The sequence below is a fragment of the Arvicola amphibius genome, chromosome 8 (genome assembly GCF_903992535.2).
Source record: "Arvicola amphibius chromosome 8, mArvAmp1.2, whole genome shotgun sequence".
Classification (NCBI taxonomy): Eukaryota; Metazoa; Chordata; class Mammalia; order Rodentia; family Cricetidae; genus Arvicola; species Arvicola amphibius.
In genome coordinates, this window is record NC_052054.1 from 15351032 (window position 1) to 15368922 (window position 17891).

At 47.6% G+C, this 17891-nt stretch overlaps 1 protein-coding gene across 2 annotated transcripts in view; it reads right to left on the bottom strand.

The window, feature by feature from the left end:
• Positions 1–6663: 6663 nt before the first annotated feature.
• Positions 6664–17891, bottom strand: part of Akap12 (A-kinase anchoring protein 12) — an 88185-nt gene continuing 76957 nt past the window's right edge. For both annotated transcript variants that reach the window (XM_038340395.1, XM_038340396.1), the window contains 2 exons: positions 8646–13560; positions 6664–7662 (listed from right to left, as the gene is read on the bottom strand). In XM_038340395.1, the coding sequence (XP_038196323.1) occupies positions 8654–13560 (4907 nt within the window). In that variant the 3' untranslated portion in view covers positions 6664–7662; positions 8646–8653. The remainder of the gene's footprint in view (positions 7663–8645; positions 13561–17891) is intronic.

Sequence of the window (17891 nt, forward strand, 5' to 3'; positions counted from 1 at the left end):
TCTTGAACAAATTAGGAGGTACTGCCCAACAGTAACTCAAAACACCAGACGAACCTACATTCTCAGACCCTGAGGAATCTATCCATTTCATCCTTGTAGTTATGTTTGAATCTCTATGGAAATAAAACGGCCTCGGGAGGGGTCGCAAGTGAAAAAGCTGTGCCGTGCTGTGTTCTAGAACGTTCACACCTTACCCAGTACCTGGCTCTCCCGTGCTGCTCCTTGTCACAGATTGTGCTGAACTAAATTCCTTGCTGTCCAACTTCCCACTGCTCACCCCCTGAAAGGATCTAAGATTCAGTCAGATACTTTCCTCTGTTCGGGGGCATTTCTCTACAGCAGTGGTCTCAACCCTCCTGACGTTGTGACCTTTAATACAGTTCCTCATGTATGGTGACCCCAACCATAAAATTATTTTCTTTGCTACTTCCTAACTGTAATTTTGCTACTATGTTTTTTGCTTGTTTTTTGAGAGAGGGTTTCTCTGTGTTTAGCCCTGAGTGTCCTGGAGCTCACTATGTAGACCAGGCAATTTTGCTGCTGTTATGAATCATAATGTAAATATGTTTCGGAGCTAGAGGTTGACCAAATGGGTCGAGACCCACAGGTTGAGAACCGCTGTTCTAAAGGCTCTTCTTCTAGGCTTTCCCCCATCACTCTATGCATCTCTTATTCTTTAGCTATCCCTCTTAATGAAGCTTCTCTCTGGGTTTTATAGAGGATTCTTTCCTTTAAGGGCCCTTTTCTGATGTCTCCAATATGAGGGACTGTCTTTTTTTTAAAAAAAAAAAAAAAAAAAAAAAAAAAACAGGGTTTTCCTGTGCATCCCTGGCTGTCCTGGAACTCATTCTGTAATCTAGGCTGGCCTTGAACTCAGAAATCCACCTGCCTCTGCCTCCCAAATGCTAGGATTAAAGGCGTGAAGCATACTCAACCATGCCCTGCCTTTCAAGATATTTTAAGGCTTTACATCACCACACAGGCCCTCGCCTTTGTGTCACAGAACTCTCTGGAAGGTGTGAGCAGAAAGATCTCTTGGCCCTACTCTTGACATGGGTGGACTCAGGAGTTTCTTTCGTTAATGTTGTTGTTTTGGCATTATGTAACCCAGCCTGGTCTCACGCTCCATATGTAGCTGAGGATGATCTCAAACTCCTCATTCCTCCAGCCTCCTCCTGTGCTGAGATTTGGGGCACTAGGCAAGCATTCTACTAGCTGAATGACATGTCAGCCTGGAGCCCCATAGTTTATAAGGAGTTCCCAGATGGTGCTGATGCTGACCCCACTCTGAGCAGCACGGGTTTCCTGGTATCTCTGTTGTGGAATAATGGTCTTCCCTTCCATCAGCATCTCGGAATTGAAAGGGTTTGAAGACTCAGGGGTTGTTCTAAACTTCCCTGTCCACATTCCAGATGTGCTCGTCACCTTCGAGCCCTTCATAAGAAAGTAGTCAGAGAGGTGGGAGCAACGGCACAAGCCTGGGATGCCAGTACTTGGGAAGTAGAGGCAGGAGGATTACCATGAATTACAGGCCAGCCAGAGCTATAGTAAAACTGTCTGGAAACAAAAAGCAAAAAAAGCCAGACACTTGGTAGGCTGATGGAGAAGGATCATTATGTGCTCCAGCTGCCCCTGGGGTACCATGTGAGTTCCAGGTTAGCCTAGAGCAAACGGGGACTTTGCTTAAAGAGAAGGGGGGGGGGGCAGAAGGAGGAAGAAAGAAGGCAAAGTAAATTTTCCAAGAAGCAGCCTGCCCTACCCTTCACAAGAGTCCAGGGGAAAATATAAAACAGATCAGGACCAGACACACACCAGCAGTCTGAAGGCAGAAACAGGTCATTATGAGTTTGAGGGCAGCCTGGTCTATACGGCAAGTTCCACACCTGTCTCAAAACAAACAAAGGCATAGATAGCATCAGAGACTTTACCCAAAGTCCAGATCTTACTGCTGGGAAAAGCTTCATAATCCTTCATCCTATTTTTCTATAAATAATTAAAAGAGCTGGGGACGCACGCCTTTAATCCCAGCACTCGGGAGGCAGAGGCAGGCGGATCTCTGAGTTCGAGGCCAGCCTGGTCTACAAGAGCTAGTTCCAGGACAGGCTCTAAAAAAGCTGCAGAGAGACCCTGTCTCGAAAAACCAAAAAAAAAAAAAAAAAAAAAAAAAAAAAGAGCTGGGGAATGGTGGTGCACACCTTTAATCCTAGCACCTGGGAGTCAGAAGCAGACAAAGTTTGAAGTCAGCCTGGTCTACATAGTGGATTCCAGGACTACAGAGAAACCCCGTCTCAAAAAACAAAACAAACATTTAATAAAATTACAGACTGGCCTGCCCCTTTCTGAGTGGAGATAGAGGAGGATTGGATGGGCAGAGGGTAGATGGGAGTGGTGGGGGCAGGGAATAGGAGGAGAGGAGGGAGGAGAAACTGGTGAAGAAAAAAGGTTAAATAAATAATAAAAGAATGGATTTAAATTTACTTTCTTTTCAGTTAGACAGAGATATCCTCAAGCAGAGAAAGGTCTTTGAAGCCAGCCAGCCAAAGGCTGAGAGAGCCAAGCCCCAGACCCTGAGTTACAGTGGGAAACCGAGCCAGAAGAGACTGCAAATGCCTCCTAGAAATAAGTGGGTCTCCAGGGGGATAAAGAAAAAAAATGCATCGGGGCAAGAGAGAAAAACTCTCTTCAGGTTCCACAGAGAGAGGGTATGTGGCCTCTTAGAAGAACATGTCTGAAAATGAAACATATCAAATAATCATAAGGCAACCCAGAGCCATTATTCTAGAACTATCAAAATACTCAGGGAACTAACTCTGACCAACAGTCTGTCAAAATCTCCTATTCAGACTTTGATAACAAGAATGCTAGGCTGGATTAATCTGTTCTATCTTTATATTCCACCAGTGTGTATGTTTCTGTGCACACGAGCGTGGTACCTGTGGAGGCCAGGAAAGGGCATTCCATCCCTTGCAGCTGGAAGTTGCATGTGCTTAATGTTATGCCCAAATCCGCGAAGTCCCCGCAAAAACTAACAAGGAAACCGAGTCCCATATGTAAAAGCAAAGAGCCTTTATTTTAATCAAGTTTGCAAACTCGGTCTCTCCGCATGTCCAACACATTGGAATAACCGGAGAGCCCCGAGCTCAATTAGAATAGGGTTTTATAGTACTAAAGGTGGAAATGAGGGGTTTCTGAGGTTTAAGACCCCTGATTGGCTGACATTTGCCTAGGGTGTCCTGGTGACTGTACCCTGGCAGGTGTTCCTATCTACAGTGCTTGGAACGCCAGGCATTTCCTTTGGTCTGTTCTTGGGTAGGGGTCAGGTGATCTCCGCTTGTGCTTCCTCCTGCAGCCAGGCATTGCCTCAGGGTAAACTACTGAGACTCAGGTCAGGCCTCCATTTAAATTTATCAATGGCCAGAGTCCCAGGTGATAATGGTTGGAAGTAAAGAACTTCCTTTGGGTAACCTGCCCATACTTAGCTTACCGTGGCTGGCCCCCACACTTATAAACTCTCTCTTCTCCTCCCACATGGTGAAGGGAACTGAACTCAAATCCTCTGCAAGAAAAGAAAGCTCTTAATGCTGAGTCATCTCTTAGCCTCTGCATATTGGAAAGGAAGGTGAAACGGCACTAGGGAGTTCTCAGTAAGTCTAGAAAGGACCAAAATCAGCACAGGACACACCAAAACCAGAGGGACTGAGGGCAGAGAATGAGAGAAAAGACAGGAGATTGAGAATGAGGAAAAAGAGGAAAGAAGAAAGGAAGAAGGGACATTTGCCTTGGAAGACAGAGGACTGCCTCGGGATAGAAAGGAAACAGGCCTGGCCCATAGGCAAATGCTAATTTATAAAGGGAAAGGGGGAAACCCTGTGTTAGGATGAGTTGGTTTTGTTTTGATTGGGTTTGTTAATGAGGTGAACCAAAAGAGGGCTTTTGATTGCTGGATTTCAATACTTTGATAGCAGGACCTTGGCAGCCTTGGGAGGAGGAAGTGATCAAATAAGGGAATAGACCTTGGTGGCTAGCTTTAGTGTGTATTCTGTGGTTTAGGGAGGGAAGGGGGAAGTGCAAGGTTTCCTTCCACGTTCACCATGCTTGGGTGTGCTAGATAGAGTCCTTCAAGCCTTGCCTCAGCTGGGCATGCTGTAACAGTCCTGTGTGATACCAGCCCCTCAGTACTGAGGCATGGAGATCTCAATTTTAAGGTCAGCTGTTGTTTGACCCTAGTCCTGGGGAAATGTGAACATCACCCCGGATAGGGAAGCAACAGATCAAAGTAAGGTTACTTGCAGGAGTAAGGGTGATAGGTCATTATCAGGAACAGAAAGGACTCAAATATAGCTGTATCACTGAGAGCCCTCCCAAAAGCATGGGTTAACCCTGACGATCAATGAATGACTTACAGGTAGCGCAACAGGTCCCAGAGTGTCTCTTCTAGGCAGGTCAGTTGATCCGAACCTCTTCCAGGAAATTTGGCTACATGGAGTATATCTATCACCTGAGGGAGGGGCCTACTGAGTCTGGTCAGTTTCAGAAAGAGCCTGAAACTCCTGAGTTGTTTACTTCCTGAGCTTCCCTGGTAGTGTTTCTTCTGAGGAAAATGCTACAGAAAACCAACTGCAATTTCACAAGGAAGGGAAGAAAGAAGAAAAGGTATTGTTTTTTTGCAATGTGCGTGTGTGTGTGTGTGTGTGTGTGTGTGTGTGTGTGTGTGTGTGTGAAAGAGAGTAAGAGACAGAGAGAGCGCCTTTTCTTTCTCAGACACCAAGCCAAAGTTTCTGTGTTAAGCTTGAAGAAATTCTGCAAGGAACGGGGTGTGGTAGCACATGCCTCTGATCTTAGCTGCTTGAGAGACTGATGGAAGAGGATGCCCAGTTTGAAGCTGGCCTGGTCAGCTTGACATCCTGGCCTGGGATTATAGTCACCATCTCAGTGGTCCAGTGTTTGTGCAGCATGTTCAAGGCCTTGGCTTTAGTCAATCTCCAGTACCCCTTCTCTTTCACTTCAAAAGCTGCAAGAATCTTTGTGGCTATTGTTTTCCCCAAGAGAGCTCTTAATGTACATCTACTTCAAATTCTCTTCTCTAGGAGGCCTATACATCCTGCTGCTGACTTCGGCATTTGCTCTTGGATATTGTGATGAATACTGGCGATTTGATTGGTTTTAGAATTACCTAGGAACCACAACCCTGAGTTTGTATTTGAGGGAGTTTCCAGGAAGGTGGAAGACCAATCCTGAATGTGGTTGGCACCATCTCATGGACTGGATCCTATCCTGAAGAAAGAGGCTGTCCTACATCTGTCCTACATCTTCCTGCCCCTGCTCCTGACATGCTGGGGTCAGAAGCATGCGCCATCAGAATTGAAGAGAGGAGTTCTAGTTCTTCTCTGGTCATTAGTTGTTTTTATTACTTCTCCATTGCTGGGGAAACACCAAGACTGAAGCAACTTAATAGAAGAGCTAATTGATGCTTACAGTTTCAGAGCATGATCCTGTGAGCATCAAGGCGGGGGGGGGGGGGGCATGGGGGCGGGCAGGTAGGCAGGCATGGGGCAGGAGTTGAGAGTTTACATCTTGAGCCACAACCACAAGACTGAGACCTAACAGAGAACAGCATGAGTTTTTTTTTTTAAATATTTATTTACTTGTTTATTATGTATACAATATTCCGTCTGTGTGTATGTCTGCAGGCCAGAAGCGGATACCAGAACTCATTACAGATGGTTGTGAGCCACCATGTGGTTGCTGGGAATTGAACTCAGGGCCTTTGGAAGAGCAGGCAGTGCTCTTAACCACTGAGCCATCTCTCTAGCCCCCAGCGTGAGTTTTTGAAACCTTAAAGCCTGCAGCGACAGACCTCCAAGTCCCACCAGCCATTCTTTCCTACTCAAAACACCACAGCTATTGTGTCAAGGGAAGTCCACGCTGACTATCCAGAAACTACAGAAAACTACAGAGAGTAGAACTCAGTCCACCAGAATTGCAAAGCAAGCACCTTTACTATTTATGCTGGTTTGAGGAGGGATGGCCTCCACAGACTCGTGTGTTTGAATACTTGGCCCATAGGGAATGGCACTATCAGATGTGGCCTTGTAGGAAGAAGTGTGTCACTGTGAAGGCGGGTTCTGAGGTCTTAGTGCTCAAGCTATGCCCAGTGTGGCACAGTCTTCTGTTGCCTGAGGATCAAGATGTAGAACTCTGAGCTCTTTCTCCGGCAGTGTATTTGCCTGCAAGGACTGTCATGGTCATGGTGCCTCTTCACAGCAATAAAACCTTAACTAAGATACTATCAAGCCCTCTTACCAACCCTTAGTTTTTGAAATAATAATAATAATAATAATAATAATAAGAAGAAGAAGAAGAAGAAGAAGTCTGTCGTTCTTAGCTAGCCTGAAACTTCAGCAGTTCTCTTGTGTCTGCCTTCTGAGTGCTGGGGTTACAGGTGTAGGTGTGTGCTGCGACACCCGGTTCTGCTGGTTTCCTTCAACAAAAGCCATCCCCATCATGGCTCCCTCTATGTGCCAAACCAAGACAAAGTGACATCTTCACGGGTGCCTGGTAAGAAAGTTTCAGCTTCTTCCTCTTCGCTTCTTGTCATTATATTTATTCTAACACAGTATGTATAGGACTCAGACCCCTTAGCACCTAATAAAAACGAGTGACTCTAAGTGAAGCAAATATTTTATTTAAATCAGCTGTCAAATCACAGTTTATCCAAATGAACATAATGCAACATTGTTCTTAAAAGGGGCACAGATATAACACAGACACGCTCCAGTATCTATCAAAATACCATTTATAAAGAACAGGACTCACTTCGTTCTGCGTATGAATTCGATCCAGCATACAAGAGTACAATCAAAAAAGTACAATGGATTTCCTTCTTAAGATGGAAAATTTCTCACGACCTTAGGCACACCCATCTGCACATGTCACTAAGAGAAGGGGCTTAATCTGCCACTAAAGAGACTTCTCTCCCACCTGGACTGGATTAGAAAGAAACACGTCACAGTAATATTTGGGACATTCCGGATGTTTCCAAATGGCGTTTTATTTCTGAGCTCGATGTGCATAGGGAAACGACCACTTTCAGGAGACGGCTAACCCACAAACCTAAGCATCAGTGAGCTTTAAAAAGACTTGTACCTTCCTCTCAGGAATGTTATTTCTCTGTTTGCCACAGGTTATAGTTGAGGCTTGGGGCTTCTCGAAGCTTCATGAGGGCTGCACGCCCATTACATATTGCATAATACAAAAGGCATGTGCTTAAACGTTAGGAAAAAAATATACAGTAGGTACAGGAGGAGGATTACATAAAACATACATATAAATACATAAGGGAGGACGCTCCAGTTTGAGAAGTAGAACTAGGTATTGCCGACATCGGTTCCAGGCTGAGAATGTAGGACCTTAAATCAGAAATATATGGTGTACCAAAAGGGGGAGGGGGATCAAAGCAGTCTTGAAACAAGGAAATGTTAGCTGGCTCTAGCTCCCGGTGAAACCTCAGGATTGTCAGGGTGCTCTCCAAGGTCGAAATCAGCGGATAGCCCAATCTCTGAATCTCAAGGGCTCGGCAATCTTGGTCTCAAGGTCCCAACAGCAGCATTTTGTTCCGTGGCTTGTCTTCACATTCTGGTCTCGCAAGTATACAATGAGTAACTGTAGGAGGAAGAAAGGAGAGAGAGAAATAAAAAAATCTCTTTTCCACCCTCAAGTTACTGTCAACAGAACAATCACACAAGAGCTATGGGAATGGGCTGCCTGGGATTCTGGACCTGAACTCCACTAAAAGGAAAAAAAAGGGGTTGGCTAGACAGCTCAGGAACTAAAGGTGTTTACTACACAAGCTGGAGACCTGAGTTCAATCCTCAGAAGGTGTCCTCTGACCTGCCCCGCCCCCCCCCACAAACACACACCATAGCACAGGCACCCTACCCCGCCCACATTATGCAGCATGAACACATACAACGATCATACATTTTTAATGGCTAAAAAGATGGCACAGTGGATCTTCCAAACAGTTAACACACACACACACACACACACACACACACACACACAGAGGGAGAGAGGGAGATGGGGGTAGTCCTTATAGGCAGAGGATAACTCAGTGAGGTAGTGCTAATCTAGAGTGTTCCAAGCCCAACACCACACACAGAGAGAAATGCATTTTACCAGAGCCAGATGCGGTGGCTCATGCCTATAATCTACTGACGGGAGACTGAAGGCAGAAGGATTACCTCGAGTTCAAGTCCAGACTGGGCTACACAGTGAGACCCTGTCTCTAAAAATCAAATAGGAGGCCAGGGCATGGTGACGCCCGCCCTTAATCCCAGCACTGGGGGGCAGAGGCAGGAAGATCTCTGTAAATTCGAGGTTTACAGATTGAGCACCAGGAGAGCCAAAGATACACAAAGAAACCCTGTCTCGAAAAAACAAACAAACAAAAGAACTGACTGCTCTTCCAGAGGACTCAGGTTCAATTCCCAGCACCCACATGGTGTATCAACTAGATCTTCCTCTAGTTGGTTATTATTTCCAACTGAAGGGTCTGTATAAATCGATTATTTGCTGTGTAATTGTATAGCTGTGGGGAGGGGAATAGGGCGGGGAATCAACCTCCCAGAAGCGAGTCTACCTACCCAACATCTTAGGATTCTGCCAAGTCCCCCTCTGGCTCCTGTAGGTCCTCTTCTATCGGGAGCTTCATCTCTTTGACTGACTCGGTGGACATTTTTCCTTCTTGAATTCCTACTTCCCGGGCATCTCCCTCCTCTGTTAGCTTTGGTCCATTGGTGTCTGGAGACTCTTTGGTTAGATTTCCGGAGGCATCCGCCTCTGCCTGGGCTGAGCTTTGGTGTTTGGGGCCATCAGCAGCATGCCCCCTTTGATCTTTGGATTCAGATGGCAGCTTCTCGACACCTTCTCCGAATTTGGCACAGTCATCGCCTGGCACAGGTTTTGTTCCGCTTCCGTCTCCCTCTGCTCCGAGTGGGGCAATGACCTGCTCGCACTGGTGGTCTTTGATACTGGCACTTTTGACTGCAGGCATATCGGCCTTTTCTGAAGTCTCACTCACGCCTTTGGAAACATCAGAAAGGGCAAGTTCTTCTTGGGCTGCAGTGGTCACTGCTTCGTCTTGGGCCAGGACTTGATGGCGGCTTTCTTCTTTGTCCAGCATTTGTTGAGCATCCTGGCTGTCTGCCTGCATCACCGGGACTTGGGCCTGTGTATCGGAAGCAGAGGCTGTGGGGGCCATTTCTGTACATGAGAGCTGGTCAACGGCTGTCTGGATGATGTTCTGGACAAGCTTAGTGCTCTGGCTCTGGAGTTCCAAGATCTCAGAGGCGGTCTTATCCACTCGCTCCTTCGCTGCCTCTCCTTGATCACCAACCTGCTCGTCATCTTCTTCTGATCCCTCTTTCTGGGATGCGCTTCTCTCTCCTTGCAGGTCAGAGGGGAGGGTGTTCTCAGGAGTGGGTGATGCTATTGCTGGGACTGACTCTGCCTGAGACTCGGGCCCCGAGGGCACAGTGTCCTCTCCACGCTGAGGAGTCCAGCAGTCACCCTCTTCAGAGGGCTTCTCTGCTGGTATGAAACGCGCACCCACAGACTCCAGACTTTCACTTGCTTCTGAAATCGTGACAGTTCCCTCAGCCTCCCTCACAGGTTCGGCTGTGGGAGTTACTGGTGGCTCCGAGCTTTGAACCTCTACACAAACTGCTTTGTCTTGGTCTGGGAGAGAAGAGCTTCCTTTCTCTGAGTCGGACACATCAGCTGTCTGGATGGGCTGTGGGGGGGCTTCTTCAGGCTCAGGTGCAGCCGTTTTCTGCTCGCATTCTTCATTCACTTGCTCCGTCTTTGCTTCCATTTTCTCCTTTTCGACATCGGTTTCCACCGCTCTCTCCCCTGGGCTAGGACTCTGCACCTCTGCATTCTCGCTTTCTTGACGTGCAGGGGCTCCCAAGACTTCACCGTCATGTTCCACGTCAGCAATCTTCTCTCGACTGTCGGGTCCATCTGTGTATACAGACCCCTCAGGTCCTTCAACACATAGTTCGTCTTTGACGTTTTCACCAAGGAGGCCAGCCTCCTGAGCCGCCTCAGTCTTTGCCAAAACAGGCACCGCTTCCACAAGCTCTTGCCGTGTAGGTTCTAGGACATCTCTTCCTGGTTTTCCCCCATGTTCTCCTTGGGGTGGAAAATCCGGTGGTATTGAAGGTTCCTCCTCCTGAGCAGGAGCTACCACTGCCTCCGTGACCTGCGACTGCCTGTCAGTTGCCATGGCTTCACTGTCCTGGCTTTCAATGGCCTCGTCTTGCTGTGTCACATCTGGAGTATCTGACTCTGCTAGGGGAGTGCTTCCGTTTGTCTCGCTGTCATCTGTCAGGGTCTCGGATGACTCGGGGGCTGCAGCTTGATCCACCAGCTGCGGGGGCTCTATAAGCTGGCTTGCGGTGACCTGCTCCTTCAACTCTACACCCGCTGTGACTTCGGGACCTTCTGTAAGGCTCTCTGGGGCAGTCTGAACAATCTCAGAGCCCTGGGCAGAATGCTCAGTTTCAGCTTCAGCTCCCTGCACGGGTTCTTCCGGCACGACATCCCTCTCTTTCTCCACAGCCAGCACTTCGGAATTCTCTTCTACCTCCTCCACCTTCTCCAGTGCTTTGGGCCCTGCTCTCTGTCCGGTCTGGACGGCAGGCACCTGTGACTCCCCTTTCACCTTTTCTGCAACTGCCTGGAGGATAGCTTGTGTCTGTCGCTCCTGCTCTTCTCTGTCCTGCACACCACCCTCTACCTCCTGGACCGGGGTGGCTTCCTCTGTGGTGTCTGGGGAGTCAGTCAGTTGGGAAACTGCTGACACCATGTCTGTGGTCTCTTCTGCCCCCGAGGCTTCGGTGACTTCTTCAGCGTGGAGGGCCTCTGTGGTTTCTGCAGCTGTCACGGCTTCCGAGGTGAATTCCACCTCGCTGATAACTGTGTCGTCATGGGCATCTTGGCCCTCTGGTAAGGTCTGGGTGACGGCAGGGGCTTCTTCTGCAATGATGTCTCTTTCGGTGACCTCCTCAGTGGATGGCATGGCTTCGTCTTCGGCGTGTTCAAGGGGTTCTGTCACGGAAGCAGAGATCCAAGAAGGAGACCGCTCTTCAGCACTGGTGACCGCCCTGGTCCCGTCAATGACGGTCACACTCACGGTGTGAACCAGGGTCTTACTAAGCTCCTCAGACACATACACAGCCCCCTCTAGCTGGGGTCCTTCCTCACTCTCCTTGACCTGCTGGGCTTCCATCTTCTCCCTTTCTACCGCGTCGTACTCAGACAGAGGCACGACGGCAGGGACATCCGGATCATCGTCATTGATTTCTGTGGGCGCCACATCTTCGGCAGCGGCCTGTTCTTGCTTCCCATCTGGCCTTTTCTTCCGCCGTCCAGGAATAAATTTCTTGATGGAAACCCAAGACTCTTCTTTACCTGGTTCAACATCTGAAGCCAATTGCTCTGTACCGGAGTCTTCCGCTTTCTCCTCCAGCTTTGACTTGGATTTTTTTCGTGGCGTGACTAATCTTTTAAATGACTCCCAGGTGGAGACACCTTCCCCTTCAGAAGGGCTTCCGGCCGGCTCGGGTGAAGAGCTTCCTTGAGCTTGCTCGTGTTCCTGGGTGCTGGCAGGGGCGGCATCGGTTCCGGCTTCTTTGTCTTTGCTGGCCTCCTCCGCTCTGTGACCATCCCCTCCCACTGTTCTCGGCCCTCCTTCATCGTCGGAAGAGGATGCCTTCCTTGCTCTCTTCTTGGAGGACCCCACACAAATTAACGCCTCCCACGACACCGAAGTATCTACCTTCCGCTTCGGTTCTTCTGGCTTCTGCTCCTCTCCAACCACCTTGGCTTCCTCCTGCATTTCTGACATTGTGCTCTCCGTGGACGACAGCGTGGCACTCTTGACCTTGTCCACTTCTTCTTCCTTGTCGCTCTCAGAAGGTCTTCGGACCCGCTTCTTGGGTGTCACCATCTTTTTGAAAGATGCCCAGGGAGTGATTCCTTCCCTTTTCTTGTCCCCATCAGAAGTAGCTCCTTCCTCAACTTCCCCTTCCTGCTGTGCTTCCGACAGTCCTTTTTCCAGACACGTGATCTCCTCAGGCTCTTCTGGGGAGGACGCGGAGCTCTCTCCCTTCTGCTCGTCGGCGCTCTCTGGGGACTCGGTTTGGACCTGTTGGTGTTCTCCTGGTTCTTCGTCTCCTCCGCCCCCTCGTTTCCCCTTCTGCTTCTTCCCAGACAGCTTCTTTAAGCCGGAGCTACTGAAGAGTTTCTTCAAAGGGCTCCCTTGTACCTTGATCCTCTCTTGAGAAGACAGCATCTCCGCCTCACTGACAATGCCTTCCGGGTGTTTGGGCAACATCTTCTCGTCGGGACTTAGATCTGTCAGCTGTGTGTGGTCACCTCCAGAGACACACACTTCTTTGCTCTTCAGAACCAGGTCCTCAACAGGCTCAGCTTCCTGAGAAGCCTCCTTGGTCTCAGCTGGTTTTTCAGGGGGCACGGATTCTCCCGTTTCTTTCACATCTCCATCTGCCTCTTTCCTCCCTTCCTGCTCCTCCGCCATTTTCTCTACGGTGCACACATGGACCTCCGCAACAACTTCTTGGTGGACTTCTATTTTATCATCAAACACTTCCGTTGCCAATGGAGCACACTTCTCTGCCAATCCGTCCAGGCCTCCAGCCTGATCTTCCAAGGGCAGCTCCACCTTCTCATAATCTGCGGACAACCTGGCCTGATTTGTGTCTTCTATGGACTCCTGCTGCTCGGAGGCTGGGGCATGCTCAGAGGGACCTTCTGTCTTTTCGTCTTCTTCCTCATCGACCTTTTCTGCCTCTTGCTCCTTTTTCTTCTCAGAAGTGTCCAGTTCTTCATCCTTCGGCTTCTTGAAGCTGGTCTTTTTGCGCCAGCCAGCCCAACCGTGAGTGAAGAATTTCTTGAAGGAAGAGGTCGTCTCGTTACTGACTGGACTGGTTGGAGATTCTGCGGACTTGGTGGGTTCTTTTTCTTGCTTTTCTTCTTCATTTTTGGCTTCTTCCTCAGCCACTTGACCAGATTCAGCCTGAAGGGGAATTTCTTCTGTGCTGCCCTGTGCTTTCTTCGGAGTGTCTTCTGGCTTCTCGGTGGATTGCTTCAGCTCACTTTCTTTGGATGCTGACTCTCCAGTTTCCATGACGGGCTCCTGGTGGTCACCTGCTCCCACTGTGGCTTCTGCCCCTTCGCCTTCATCCTTTTTGACAGTGAGTAGCTGGACAGTATCAGACTTCTCATTTTTATCCTTTTTCACGGTGAATTTAAAGCCGACAAACTTAAATACCTTCTTAAAGCCAACATCATTAGCCTGGGACTCAGTGGGCTGTGCCGTGTCTTCTATGTTGCTTTCTGAAGCAGGGATCTGTTCGATTATTTCAGGTGTCTCCTCCTGCCCATCGTTTGTGATGTCTTCAACAACTGCAGAGTTGGCAGCCATTTCTTTAGCTCGGTCTTTTTCTCTCACATCTTCTGACTCTCTCTGTCCAACTATTAACAAAGACAAAGGAAAAATTATTTAGTTCAACAAACATAATACTCTCATTAATGCTAAGGAAAGGTAGAATATGTGGGTATTTGCCAATGTTTAGGTGGGCAATAACCACTCCTATCAAAGGGCCATCAAGACTTCAAGTTCAAAGGTTCTTCACGCTTTTCCTTTTTCTTTGCCTTTCCTTGGTTACCAAGAAATGAGTTGCACGGGCTGGAGAGATGGCTCAGTGGTTAATAACAGCAGCAGTTTCTATAGAGGACCTGGACTCTATTCCAAACACTCTCATGTTAGCTGGGTCCAGCTCCCTCTTCTGGCCTCTGTGGGCACTGAACACACATAGTGCACAGGTATACATATAAGCAAAACACTTACAGGAGTGTAAAAAAAATCTTAAAAAGCAAGCAAACAATCATACAAAATCAAAATCCAGTAAATGATGATCCAGGAGTATTATTCAAATGGGGGGAAGGGGTTCTGGAAGACTGGCTTAGCTGGTTTAGATGACAGCTCACAGCTGTAACTCCAGTTCCAGTGGGTCAGACACTCTCACAGATACATACATGCAGGCAAACCACCAATGCACACTAAATAAAAATAAACTAAAAAGAAAGTCAAGTTCAGCATGGTGACATGTGACTTCAATCTCAGCACTTGGGAGGCAAAAGCAGCAGATACCTATGAGCTCAGGGCCAGCTTGGTGTCGAAAGTGAATTCAAGGACAGCTAGCGGCTACACAGTGAGCCCCTATCTCCAAACAAAACACAACCAAAACCAATATATGTGCATGTGGTGTCATATGTGTATGTATGTACCCACCTGTGTGTCTGCACACAGGATACCGAGGTCTTCCTCAGTTGCTCATTCTATTTATTTTTCATTTACCTACTTTGTATTGGAGGGGCCTGTCACAAAGCACATTTGGAGATCAGGGGACACTGTGAGGGAGATGGCCCTCCATTCCTACCACGTGACTTCAGCGGTTGAACTCGGTCCATTACTCAAGGCAGTATGCACCTTTGCCTGCTCAGCCATCTTATGGTTTCTCACTGAACCTGGAAGTCACCGGCTTGGCTAGACTAGATGGCTAGCAAGTCCTGCTTCCACCTCCTCAGCTTTTTCTGTGGGATCTGGGAATTGAACTCGGGTCCCCATGCTTTTGTGGTGGGCACTCTACATCAGCCTCAAGAATTATACTTTCGTGAGGGAAAAACGTTGGTAAACAGGTAAAACTCCCAGTTTGATCCATGAAGTCATTCTCTTTGGTCAGTTCGTTAGTTTGTAGATAGACCTCACTGAGCTCAGGCTGGCCTGGAATTTACTACGTAGCCAAAAATGATCTTGAACTTCTGTCCTCTCGCCTGTACCTCCCAGAAGCAGGGATTACAAGCATGTGCCACTTTAGGATCTCAGAAGTAGTGGGGCTGGAAAGATGGCTCTGGGGTTAAGAGCACTGCTGCCTTTGCAGAGGAACAGGTTCGGTTCCCAGCACCCACCTGACGGCTCACAATCATCTGTAACTCCAGCTCCGAGAGACCTGACATGCTCAGGCTCCTGGCATGGTATACGGTACACATACACATATGCAGGCAAAACACTCACATAAAAATAATTTGGGGGTGTATCACTGAGCTGGCTAAGTTTGGGTCAACTTGACACAACTTATATTCATCCAAGAGGAGAAAATGCCTCCATAAGATACAGCTACAAGGCATTTTCTTAATTAGTGATTGATGGGGAGGCATCAGCCTATTGTGTGTGGTGCCATCCCTGGGCTGTTGGTCCTAGGTTAGGAAACAGGCTGAGCAAGCTGTGATGAGCAAGCCAGTAAACAGCACCCTTCCATGGCCTCTGCATCAGCTCCTGCCCCCAGGATCCTGTCTTGTTTGAGATCCTGTCCTGACTTCCTTTGATGATGAACAGCGATCTGGAAGGAAGCCAAGTAAGTCCTTTCCTCCCCAACCTGCTTTTGGGTCATGGTGCTTCTAATAGAAACCCTAATTAAGACAATCACAATGTATAAACCGTGCATTAAGTTAGGCAGGAGATGTGGCTCTGTGGTAGCACACTTGCCTAGCATGCTCCTGCCAGGCTCTAAGTTTGAGTGTCAAACCAAATTAAAAGGTCAAAGGGGTCAGGTTAGTTACTTGGGAAACTAGGGCAGGAAGGATTGCAAACTTGAGGGCTAGCCTGGGCAATGTAGTGAGCCCTCATCTCAAAAATAAAGCTGGCCATGGTGGTGAATGTCTTTAATCCCCCAGCACTTGGTGGAGGCAGAGGCAGGTAGATTTCTGTGAGTTCCACTCCAGCCTGGTCTACACAGCGAGATCCAGGACAGTCAGAGCTACATAACAGATAGTCTGCCTGAAATAAATAAAAAAAAACTCAAAATAATAATAAAAAATAAAATGGCGGTAGAAAATAGTATAAAGTCAAGGATCAAAAATTGCTAAATTCAAGTCAGGTGGTGGTGGTGCTTTAATCCCAGCACTTGGGAAGCAGAGTCAGGCAGATCTCTGTGAGCTTGAGGCCAGTCTGGTCTACACGGTGAGTTCCAGGACAGCCAAAGAAACTCTGAAAAAAAAAAAGTTGCTAAATTTGGTGTGGGAGGTCCTTCTGTCTATGTGTTGCTTTTATTGGTTAATGAATAATGAAACTGCCTTGGCCTGTTGAAAGGGCAGAACTTAGGTAGGTGGGGAAAACTGATCTGCCAGGAGAGGGAGACGCTACGGAGCCCGTAACCGGAGCCCGTAACCGTCGCTGGAGACAGATGTGCTAAAACTTTGCTGGTAGGCCACGACCTCGTGGTGATGCACAGATTAATAGAGATGGATTAAATTAATATGTAAGAGTTAGCCAATAAGAAGCTAGAGCTAATGGGCCAAGCAATGATTTAATTAATACAGTTTCTGTGTGATTATTTTGGATCTAAGCTAGCTGGGCAGCTGGGACAAACAAGTGGGCCTCCTTCTACATAAATTCACTGGGTAAAAAGTTGTCAGGAAGCCTAAAGTGTCAGAATATCAACACACAGGTGATAATTTCAAAAGGAACAAACAAACAAGACACAAAACCTTTACAATGGAGAAATCTAAAGGATGCCATCATAACCACGTGATCAGGTCTGACATCCTTGCAGGAGGCCCCAAGAAGGCACATGCCAGTCACAGTGGACAGAATCCAGTTGTGAGGAAACGATCAGTCAAATGCACAGTGTCCCACATCTGGGCCTGTTGAGCACAATGTCACAGAAGGCCAATAGTCAAGCATCAAGGCTTGCCTGCAAGAAACTTCAAATGGGTGGAGAGAGAAGGAGAAAGTGTGTGGAAGGCTAAAGATGCTCATGTTTTTTTCTATGAGTTGCCATTTAAAAATAATAATAAATGGAGCCTGGTGGTGGTGATGCATGCCTTTAATCCCAGCACTGGGAGGCAGAGACAAGAGGATCTCTGTGAATTCAAGGCCAGCCTGGTCCACAGAGTGAGTCCCAGGACAGCCAGGGCTACAGAGAGAAATACTGTGTTGAAAAACAAAAAGGAACAAATCTTGGTTGTAAAAAATGAAATGTACTGAAGCTGGGGGTCATGGGTAACTGCAGTAATAGGGAGAATTAGCAACATAGCAGATCCCGCCCTGCTCCAGAATCAGACAGATATTCACTTGGAAAGGCCATTGAGAGAATATCTTTGGGTCTTGGGGGGAGGTGGTGAGACTGAATGACTTAAGATTAGATGGGGCTTATTTCTGCTAAAAGGGAGGCAGATTTTGATTGACTAGACAAATAACTTCATTTTCGCCTAAATCCTCTGGCCTGTCTTCCGTATATTATCATCATCATAGAGAAGAACTGGGTATGTCATATGACTAGGTATGTAATATGTTTTAGTTTTGTTTGTCCCAGCCCAATATCCTCTACATGGTATGTACTTCCTCATCTAACAGATTAAAAACTGTTAACATTTAAACTGGCACAAAATTTGGCTACTTGGAAGGCAAGAACAGGCAGATTGCAAGTGAAGTACCAGTGTAGTGTATACAGTAAGACACTGTCTCAAAATACTATAAAGGCTGGGGATGTAGCCCAGTGACGGAGTATTTGCCTAATATGCACAAGGCCCCGTGTTCTACACACAGGACCAACAATAAAAGGGAGGGAGGGTGCTGGGAAACTGGCATAGTTTCATCTATCTTTAACGAACTCGAGTGACCCATAGCAGTATAAGAGGACCACAGTTAATACATGCATATTTCAAAATTGCTAAAACTGAGTTTTAGTGGTGTCAACATGATAACATAGTAGCATAATAGTTATGTTAATTGGCTTGACTGA